The sequence below is a fragment of the Trichomycterus rosablanca genome, chromosome 9, assembly GCF_030014385.1.
Source record: "Trichomycterus rosablanca isolate fTriRos1 chromosome 9, fTriRos1.hap1, whole genome shotgun sequence".
NCBI lineage: Eukaryota > Metazoa > Chordata > Actinopteri > Siluriformes > Trichomycteridae > Trichomycterus > Trichomycterus rosablanca.
Genome location: NC_085996.1, coordinates 1,208,123 through 1,218,823, shown reverse-complemented (window position 1 = coordinate 1,218,823; position 10,701 = coordinate 1,208,123). Strand labels below are relative to the sequence as shown.

Sequence of the window (10,701 nt, the reverse complement as noted above, 5' to 3'; positions counted from 1 at the left end):
AGTAACGAAAATGATGCTGTTTTGTATTTGTAGGACACAAACGTGTTGCATTCTCAGAAGATCTGGGCTCATCAAACGATAAAGACAGGTTCAAGGCAGAAGCCCGTGAAGCTGATAAAGACGAAGACTTTAAAAACGTAAATGCTGGGTCCACTATTTGTCAGCTAAAATAAATACTTCACCTATAGTTAAGATTAATCTATAACTAAAATACTGCCTGTAAAACAAACTGATATATATATGTATATATGTATATAATATATATAGACCTTCTAGTTAGAGCTTCCCATGTTCTACATAAATCAAGGACGGTGTTAAATAAGTACAGGATTCCAATTTATCACATGGCTTCAGCTACCCATCTCCCTTTAAGACATATCCAATCATGCCACTGTAGATGCTTGCCTGCCTGGTAGCACCTCTGAGTTTCGAACCCCTGATCTCAGCAATAGTAGGCCAAAGTAAATGACCACTGCTCCACCTAATATTTGTTATACCAATGCACCAAGTGAAATGTTAACCACTAATACCCTGAAGCCACCGTATTACTGTCTCACACACAAAACCTTTAGCTGTAAATGATAAGCAACACAGTGATGTGCATCGTGTACTCATACTTCCCCGTGGAGCATCAGACACAACAGTAACACTTCTGCATCTCTTTCACTAGCAATCTGGTTTCTGCTTAGCAAACAGCATTCTCTTCTTATTATTATTTTTATTTTTATTATCACAAGTAGTTCACAGTTCCAACAAGGAGCTGGCAAATCTGATCCAACAGAGGTGCTAGCAAATCTGTAAGTGTGAAACTGTAATAAAAAGAAACATCTCCACCTGGAGCAAATGAAAGTTCAACCAGGCGCAGGTGACTGTCTGTTACACGGAAACAATGGCAACCATCTGCACCTCCATGCCTTCTCTCCCGACCAGATTTGGAAAGGCAGAAAGACATAATTCTGTAATCGAGCCACACCGTCAATCTCCACCTAGTTCTGTTTGGCCTTTATGATGTACAACATACCATGTATAAAACAAACAATAACAATTTTATGTTCATGTGATAAAGAGACCTAAAAACAATGTAATTAAATTTAAATCATTAATGGCCCTGCTGTTTATTTTCCTGGTTATTTGTAGGAGTGCAGAGAACTGTATGCTCACTTCAGCGCAAAACTTCTGGACGCTTTGGTGAAGGCCACATGTTTGTCTCTGGACACGTTAAAAAGAAGATTGTTTATTTCCAGGTGAGAATGAACATGTTTCACCATGTAAATAAATCATTAAAAAATACACAAAACATTTAAATCAGTCATTTTTTCTTTCTAGCTCATCTGGCGGCCATTCCAGTGTCTCAGATGAGGTGATAACTTTAATAAAATCTGAGATCCACCTGACCATACCCAATGTGGTAAGTGTTTATATTACTAATGCTTTACTCTGTGCTGTTACTGAATCTTGGAACCATAAGCACATTGAGAGTTCTGTGTTCTGATGAAGGTGATGATACCGAGTCTTGATAAGATCCAGCAAGCAATCATTCACCTGGTGCATCTGGTGCTGGAGGTGAGCCGCGGCGTGGCATGCTGGAAACAGGATTGCCGCTCAGACGACGTTGGAAAGTCTGGATGTAAGAGGCGGCATTAACAATCATTAAGAATCTTCCACGGTTTCCCTTCAGCTTGATGCATTTGGAGTTTTTTTGTTTCCTGCAAAAAACAGAAAGACATATTCTGTACTGTAAAGTCCGGAAGCGTATTGCTGCCACACAGATGAAAAAAAATGTCAGTATGTTGTTATAAAGAGAATCAAATTTTACTTCATGAGTTTTGGTGTCACTGAGCAGCACAGATGATATTTTTATCACTATTTAAACACTGCGAAGGATTCTTAAATCTTAGTCTTTATATAGAGCCGTAAAAACCGCTCACATATCTTAGACATGCACTATTCCTAATGGAGAATCTTGATCGGCACAGCAAGCTACAAGGTTACAAGCTACAGCATCTTAAATGTCTTCAAGCTGGGTTCGGCTACGCAGCATTTAAGGAAATGAACTTTTCTCGTTATTACGACATACTGACGGCTTTTTTTTTCATCTGTGTGGCAGCACGGGCACCAGGTGTAAACCAAAGTATAATGTACACGCCTTTGTTAATATGTTTTTAATTGGTTCTAATCGATTATAAAGGCTAACACAGCTTTTTAAAGCACTAAGGCTGTGAATGTTAAATAAAGATCGTGAAATAATTCCGATGAAACATTATTAACTTTTTCTCCTCGTTTTAACATTTGAAAGCATCCGACATTTTGAGTTTAAAAACGTTTAAATGGAAATTTCTTCTCTAGCTGGGCGGCTGAGGAACTTCTTCCAGAGTGTTTCTGAAAACAAGGATGTGTGCAAGCCTGTAGGACTTCTAATGTCAGGGGTGAACCTCCTGGGTAAACAGCCCGGAGATGTGCTCAGTCAGTTCAGAGCCTTCAAAGTAATCTGGGATCAGGACCGAGACGACCAAGTCAAGGTAGCTCAACACTCAACTCAACTTATTAATGTAAAACGGACAAAACTACTGGACTTGGATAAACAATTACAACATGTTAAATTTGTCACAGACATTGATTAGATCAAACCCAGGTCATCAGTCCATGTCACTGTGCAGCTCTCACTTTCTCAGCGGCACCGATGTGCCACCTGAATAGATCATGTTATGTTTACATTTTGTTAGGTGTAATACAGCGGTAATACAACAGTAATACTCAGGCGGCAGGTGTTTCCAAATATTGTGCCGGCCTCATGATTGAGGAGCCGACAAATCTGTGAATAAGAAACCATGATGAATGGAAACACTTCCTACTGGAGTGACGGGTGACTGCTGTTGATCTGCGCCTTCATGCCCCCTCTGTTAGCCATATTATAGCTCCCAGTAGATGGACTTGTTACAGATAGAATGTGATATTCTGCTGGAGTTTTTTACATTGTTAAGGAGGATTGAAAATAGTTTGTAAAGGGTGATTATAAGTGGAATAAACACCCAAATTTTGAAGAATCACATTTTAAAGACATCACTATAACAGTGTACATTTGTTTAATATGAAATCATAAACGCATGTTTGTGTTTTCTGTCAGGAATTCATCAGTAGCAACCCCGACCTATACCTGATAAAGGAGCAAATTTTACACTATGAAACGGTTGAACAGGAGATCGCGGACATCACGCCCATCGTCGTTTTAGGTGGAATGGAATTGTCAACAGGTAAAATAATACCAAATATTCACATTAGCTATTACAGTTGAGGTTTTTATGTGTTATGTGTGAAAAATGGCACATTAATGTCATCAAAGCTGCAGTGCATCACTGGTTTTGTTTAATATAATTATATTGCACTGTTAAATATTGAAAAAATAAGTGGATTGAAGTTAGGGTTGGGATGTGCCAGGTACGCCTATTCCACGTCTTCTGTGCATACGGCTGGTTCAGCTCAGACTCTGAAGTCATAACCTTAAATCCTACAGAATTTTACAGTGTTGCTTCATTTATTCACATGCTTGTTGTTTGTGTTGGTGATGTCTGTAGCTCCACTGAAGATGTCCCTGAGTGTGGAAGCGAAAGCCTGGAAACTGATGCTGTGCAAGTACGTACAAAAGGAATACAAGAAGAAGCTGATGGACATGATCGCTTTCATTAGTGAGCAGCAAAAAAACCTCTCACGCCCTATAGCTGACCTGGACGACGTGAGATTCGCTATGGAAGCCCTGTCCAATATCCGGGACTCAGAAATTATAATGGACATGACCATGGGGCCCATCGAGGTCCGACATAATGATAAGCCATATTTCTCATCCTAATCTTACTAATCTATGGTTTATTTTAGACATGAAATTGATTAGTGATGTTTTTAGGAAGCCTATTCTATACTAAACAAGTTTGAAGTGGAAGTGACGAAGGAGGAGGCCGAGGGTGTGGATACACTAAGATACTCTTTTGCTAAACTGCAGTCCAAAGAGGTGCGTTCCTCATTCTCAACTCAGATTCCACAGTGTCTGTCTTTATGAAAGATCCATCACAGATGATTCATGGCTGATTCTTCCTTCATTTAAACATTTATTCAATCATTTATCCATTCTGGTCAGGGTCACCGTGGCTCTGGAAAGCAGTGAAAACACTGCTGGTGATGCCCTAGGTCTAAGTAATGTGTTTAGTAGTGTGTTATTAACTGCAGTCCAGCTTATATGAAATATATACACCGATGAGGCGTAACATTATGACCACCTTCCTAATACTGTGTTGGTCCCCCTTTTGCTGCCAAAACAGCCCTGACCCGTCGACTCTGACACCTTTCTATCGGAACCGGCATGAACTTCTTCAGCAGTTTGAGCTACAGTAGCTCGTCTGTTGGATCGGACCACACGGGCCAGCCTTCACCCCCCACGTGCATCAATGACCCTGACGCCGGTTTACCACTGTTCCTGACCACTGCAGACCGGGAACACCCCCCACTAACAGGTGTTGTGATGAAGAGATAATCAGTGTTATTCACTTCACCTGATAGTGGTCATAATGTTATGCCTCGTCAGTGTATAGTTATACCCAGTAGTATAGTATTACCCAGGAAATACATCTAAACAGTGTGCCAGTGCATCACCAGGCATCCCTGACTACCTTACCCTCTCATTTACTTGCATGAGATATGTTTGTGGAAAACATACCAAACTCCTTATAGACCATTTAAAGCGTTGCTTTGAAATCGAGTCCTCTGTTCTTTCTAAAACCATGTTACATATTCTGGTGTTTTAATAAAACATGTGGGAGACGAAGGGACAGCATTTAGTCTAATGTGTTTTTTATATAAAACCCCTACACAGAGAGCAGTCCAGCATGAACTGGTCAGTGCGCAGCCCAAGTTGAAAGAGATTCTCCTGGAATCAGTCGGCACGTTTCAGAATGACTTGATGACTTTCGGCCAGAAGTATGAAACGGTGAGCAATCAACTCATTCCTGAGGGCCACACTGACACTTTTGTTTCAGACCCGAGTCCATCTAATTGTAAGGGTGCAGGGATTTAAGTGAGTTCGGGAATAGAATAATGCAATTGACTAAATAAATCATCTTGTTTTTTGTTTGAAGTAAACAGCAGACAATGAGACACTGACTAGCAGATAAACTGAAACACTTTCTTTAAGCATGATGTGCAAATAAAACAAGTACATATTTATTTAAGAACTATTTAAATGTATTTAAAAGTTAATTCTTGTGTATATAAGCAAGCAGCTTCAATTCCAAAGTAATTATACCTACACAATTAATCTATTAAAGGAGCAAATATAAGAATAATAAACATTATTAAGTGAATATGTTTTGTCACCATGATGTTTTGTCACCTCTGATGTTTCTGCTTTTGTATTTGTCACTAGTTATTGTTAAAATAAAGACAAACTAAAGTTTAAACACCACCCGGCCATAATAAAAAAAATATCTGGACAAAAAAACAGACAGGTTAAATTAACTAGCCAAAGATCTGAACAAGCAGCAACTATGTACAGATAATTGTCTGGTTTGAGTTTTGTCCTTGTGTGGCATGTCATCTTTCTGGTTGTTTGCTGCTGATGGTTTTCTCACTTCCCCTGTCTGGTTCCTGCAGTGATCGTCTGAGTTACACTTGCTGGCGGAGCTGCCCAGACGTTTTTGTTTTGTTTGTTCTTGTGTCTGTCTCTGTGTTCTCAGTGTTTCTGCTCTCACATAAGCTTTTTTTTCCTCGAGTCACTTTAGGCTGTGGCTTTGGTATGGTTTTGTGAATTTAAAACTGAACCAGTGATATTAACTGACCAAAGTGTGTGAGAATCACATTAGATTAGAATAAATAGAAGAAAGCCGATCATAAGAATATTAATAATCTGTTGTATGACACTTAGCGATTCATATATGGTTCTTTGTCTGTCTGATATCAGGAAGGCCCGAATGTTTCAGGCATTTCACCTCAGGAGGCCAGCACCAGACTTCAAATCTTCCAGGTATGACAGATGCAGAATTCAAAATGCTTTTATTCATTATTCTTTCTATATAAATCTCTCACACCTCGGCTCGTTTATACTTATAAATATTATTCATGTGACATTAGGTGGTCCCAGACATGCACTCAAAAGCAAATGTATTATAACTGTTTCAAAAACTTACTGTAATCAATACTTAGGAATATAACTCAGGTGGGATTAAGCCAGATAGGGTCTCTCTCATAACTGATGCAATTACGACCTCTGCTGGCTAATTGATGGCACCTGCACAGAGATGGGAAAAGAGTGCTGTCAGGGTGTGTCTCTCCGTACACCGTGCTGATCCGCATTGCACTCGTCAAAGTGTAGGTGTTAAGATGCATACCGCTGCTGCCCGCTTGTCGGAGGGGGCGTGTGGTAGCTTCTTTCTCCTCAGTCAGAGCGGGGGTCAGCATTGGTGGAGAGGAAGCGTGACGCAATCGGGCAATCGTACGCGCTAAAAGGGGGAAAAAAGGGGGAAAATGCATAAACAAAATATTATAAATATAAATCAGCCAGACTAATGCCGACTGTACATCTAACCATTTTATATTAAATACAATTTTATTCCACCTTAAACGTGCTCTGATATTGATCTCAGACTGGGTTTGATGACCTGTGGAGGAAGTTCACCACATATTCTTCTGGAGAACAGTTGTTCGGCCTGCCCGTCACTGAATATGATGTTCTACAGAAAGCTCGGTAATTACAGTCTGTCACTGTCTGGTAAACACTCTCCAGAAACATGATGATGCTCACTGCTGATTGGCCTAAAACATGCATACAATTCTGTATTATTCCCGTGTCACTTTTCTATTCTATTATAATGGTGTTCCTCTCTCTTATGTTATTGAAACTAGGAAAGAGCTCGGGCTTCTTCAGAAGCTGTACGGCCTCTACGATGCGGTTATGAATAAGATCAGCGGCTATTACGAAATCCTCTGGACCGAAGTGGATATTGAAAAGATCAACACGGAGCTTTCAGAATTCCAAACCAGGTAACCGTCGCGACTCTTGCACAGTGTTACAGCAGCAGCTCCTCTCAGAAGTGTAAGAACTGCTGTGTGTTTTGAATTGTACTCAGATGCCGAAAGCTCCCCAAAGGACTGAGAGACTGGCAGGCGTTTTTAGATCTGAAGAAAAGGATCGATGACTTCAGCGAGTCGTGCCCTCTCCTGGAGATGATGGCTCACAGAGCGATGAAGCAGAGACACTGGGAACGCATCGCTGACCTGACGCAGCACAAGTTTCACGTGGATTCGGACACGTTCTGCCTTCAAAACATAATGGAGGCCCCACTGCTGAAACACAAAGAAGACATAGAGGTAATGCTACACTGAGGCTCTGTGTATATAGACACTGATCAGTCATAACATTATGACCGCCTTTCTGATATTGGCCCCCCTTCTGCTGCCCCATACACAACAACCCGTGATGCTCTGTGTATTCTGACACCTTTCTATCAGAACCAGCATGAACCTCTTCAGCAGTTTCAGCTACAGGAGCTCGTCTGTTGGATCCGACCACACGTGCATCAATGAGCCTTGGCCACCCATGACCCTGTCGCCGGTTTACCACTGTTCCTGACCACTGCAGAACGGGAACACCCCACAAGAGCTGCAGTTTTGGAGATGCTCTGACCCAGTTGTCTAGCCATCACAATTTGGCTTTTGTCAAATTCCCTCAGATCCTCACGCTCACGCCTTTTTTTTTTTATATATCAACTTTGAGGATAAAATGTTCACCTGCTGCCTAATACACCCCCCCCCCCCCCCCCCCCCCCACTAACAGGTGCCGTAATGAAGAGATAATCAGTGTTATTCTCTTCACCTGTCAGCGATCATAATGTTATGCCTGGTCAGTGTATGTAGATACTGGTGTCTTTTGCTCTTTAGATGACATACATTGTTTTGGGTTCATTTAAGCTATCCCTGTGCTAAAGTCATGCTTAGTCTAACCAGGGTTTGAAAGAGACTTGTGTTATAATGATGACCTTACTTTTCTCCTCACACTAGGACATCTGCATCTCAGCAGTAAAGGAGAAGGATATCGAGGCCAAGCTGGCACAGGTGGTTGATTTATGGTACAGTCAGTTGCTCACATTTATGGCTTTTAAAGGCAGAGGAGAGCTGATGCTTAAAGGAGCTGAGACGGCAGAAATCATCACTGCCATGGAGGACAGTCTGATGGTGCTTGGATCACTTCTAAGCAACAGGTAAGTTTCATCAGGTTCTGTTCATGTCTCACACACTGATGTTCTCATTAGAAATAACAGTCTAGACTAGCACTTTGTAGATTTTTTGGTATTGCTTTGACCATTGCTTTGATTAAGTTTAAATATAGAGACTATTCTCCTTTATACGGATGTATAGGGGTTCAGTAAGCTTAGCAAGCTTAAACAAATAAAACAATGATGACTTCTGTCTGTTTAAACACTGGAGCATAGTCATAATGCACATAAAACTTTCTTTGTTATGGTAATTTTGGTAGATTGAGGGGTGCAAGTCATAATTCTGATGATTCTACAGAATTATTATTATTATTATTATTATTATTATTATTAGTTTAGTATTTCATTGAACTTAATTAATCAAACTAAAGTTTATTTAACTGTGTAGTGGGCGCTCTGTGTGGGTGGCACATGGGTAAATAAGATAAGATAAGATTCCTTTATTGATCCCCATGGGGGAAATTCGAGTGTTACAGCAGCTCCAGTACAGTGTAAGTACAGTAAATACAGTAAATGAAAATAGAGTAGAATCAAATAAAAAATAAGGAAATTATCAAATAAATGATGGTAAATAAAGTATGGTAAATAATGCTCGCTTACTACCACTGGCATCCAGGGTTCAGTGCTATCGGTCAGTTCAGCGTCTACATACAGGCATGATTGGCTATGCCTGAGGTGGGGGGTAGCCAGGACCCTGCAATGGATCGTCGTCCTGTCGGGGGTGTGTTACTGCATTGCGCCTGATATTTCCAGGACCCACCAAGACCCTGACCAGGATAAAGCAATGGTAAAAATGAAATGAAACTGTGTGGTTCAATTTAATTTTGTGTTTGTATGATTTGTGTAAATTCTATTGATCTAAAGTATCCTCCAGGCCACCCAAAGAGGACGGGGGTCCCTGCTGAGTCTGGTTCCTCTCAAGGTTCCTTCCTGTATTTTTAAGGGAGGTTTCCTTGCCACTGTGGCCCTCGGCTTGCTCAATAGGGGTTTTTGATCTGTTGGTCCCGGACTTTGTAAAGTTGCTTTGAGACAATGTTTATTGTAAAAAGCGCTATATAAATAAATGTGACTTTACTTGACTAGTAAAAAACTCTTTTTAAGGAAGGGACACAACCCAACACTCACAGCTGTAATCGATCGAACCGGTTTGTTTCAATCCCAGGCAGTGGTGCTACCAACCTGGCTGGGCAACCAACAGGCACATTAGGTTTCATTGCAGCTGTACGGTTGTGCCCTTCGTTGTCTGGCCGAAGCACCTGCACTAGTGTTGCTCATGATTTGCTTAGCGTGGCAGCACTATATGAGACTCAGCCACTGGCAGGTGAATAGATGTGGCAGCGACTGGTAATCTCTGTTTGATTTCTCTGTACATAGATACAACACTCCTTTTAAGAAAGACATCCAGAACTGGGTTTTTAAGCTCTCCACATCATCAGACATCATCGAGCAGTGGCTGCTTGTTCAGAACCTGTGGGTGTACCTGGAGGCCGTGTTTGTGGGTGGAGACATTGCCAAGCAGCTTCCACAGGTACATCATTAATCTGCAGCCTGTATGTTTACTCACCTGTAATCATGAACTGCTTCATTTACGTATTATTACCTTGTAGGAAGCGAAGCGCTTCCAGAACATCGATAAATTATGGATAAAGATCATGCAGAGAGCCCATGAGATCCCCAGTGTGGTGCAGTGCTGCGTGGGAGATGAGACCATGAGCCAGCTTCTACCTCACCTGCAGGAGCAGCTTGAACTCTGCCAGAAATCTCTCACAGGGTATGAACACAGCCCCACACTGTACAGGGTGTCGATCTATTTCAGGGCAGAAGAAAACCCATATGGACAAGCGAAGAACATACAAAACTTCTCATGGTGGATGTATATCGAGCAACAAGTGGCAGTGGTGTAGCTTGAACCAGCTTATATATTGCCCATTGACCAAAGGCACGGATCAAACCTAGGTCTGCAGAACTCTGGTTTCACCCCTTCTTATTATTCAAATGATTCACATGTTTCAGACACAACCGCTGAAATTCATGATATAAAACTATAATACCGTGCAGCAGCAGTTTAGGGAAGGTCCTTTCTGTTCCAGCATGACTGCGCAAAGAAGCTCCAGTGTCCTGCACAGAGCTCTGACCTCAGCCCCACTCAACAGCTCTGGGATGAACCAGAACATTAACATCGATGCCCAGTCGTACTAATGCTCTTATCACTGAGTGGGCACAAATTCCCATACTTCAGAACAGAGGCTGTTGTTCTAGCTGAAAATATCACACAGAGGTCACTAGATAGGGCAAGCCGTAGCCTGGCGCTTAGGGTACTGGACTAGTAATCAGAAGATCGCTGGTTCAAGCCCCACCACTGCCAGGGTGCTGCTGTTGGGCCCTTGAGCGAGGCCCTTAAACCTCAATTGCTCAGACTGTAGACTGTAACTGTACTGTAAGTCGC

At 41.6% G+C, this 10,701-nt stretch overlaps 2 protein-coding genes across 2 annotated transcripts; both read left to right on the top strand.

Moving 5' to 3' along the window:
* Positions 1–1,500: 1,500 nt before the first annotated feature.
* Positions 1,501–8,302, top strand: LOC134320255 (dynein axonemal heavy chain 8-like). The gene is made up of 11 exons (XM_063001586.1): positions 1,501–1,627; positions 2,347–2,519; positions 3,125–3,251; positions 3,573–3,808; positions 3,899–4,003; positions 4,862–4,975; positions 5,945–6,007; positions 6,627–6,727; positions 6,886–7,023; positions 7,110–7,350; positions 8,041–8,302. Exons 1-11 carry the CDS (start codon positions 1,501–1,503, stop codon positions 8,242–8,244), a joined length of 1,629 nt encoding a protein of 542 aa, XP_062857656.1. The 3' UTR covers positions 8,245–8,302.
* Positions 8,303–8,833: 531 nt separating this feature from the next.
* Positions 8,834–10,542, top strand: LOC134320254 (dynein axonemal heavy chain 5-like). The gene is made up of 3 exons (XM_063001585.1): positions 8,834–8,886; positions 9,630–9,783; positions 9,863–10,542. The coding sequence occupies exons 1-3, from the start codon at positions 8,834–8,836 to the stop codon at positions 10,157–10,159; spliced, it is 504 nt and encodes a 167-aa protein (XP_062857655.1). The 3' UTR covers positions 10,160–10,542.
* Positions 10,543–10,701: the final 159 nt, after the last annotated feature.

Excerpts from the sequence above, each read along its gene's own strand:
- LOC134320254 (XM_063001585.1), top strand. The coding sequence starts at position 8,834 with ATGGTAAATAATGCTCGCTTACTACCACTGGCATCCAGGGTTCAGTGC. Across the intron at positions 8,887-9,629 it reads TCCAGGGTTCAGTGCTATCG|ATACAACACTCCTTTTAAGA; the intron begins GTCAGTTCAGCG and ends CTCTGTACATAG. Across the intron at positions 9,784-9,862 it reads TTGCCAAGCAGCTTCCACAG|GAAGCGAAGCGCTTCCAGAA; the intron begins GTACATCATTAA and ends ATTACCTTGTAG.
- LOC134320255 (XM_063001586.1), top strand. The coding sequence starts at position 1,501 with ATGATACCGAGTCTTGATAAGATCCAGCAAGCAATCATTCACCTGGTG. Across the intron at positions 3,252-3,572 it reads TGGAATGGAATTGTCAACAG|CTCCACTGAAGATGTCCCTG; the intron begins GTAAAATAATAC and ends TGATGTCTGTAG. Across the intron at positions 3,809-3,898 it reads TGACCATGGGGCCCATCGAG|GAAGCCTATTCTATACTAAA; the intron begins GTCCGACATAAT and ends TGATGTTTTTAG.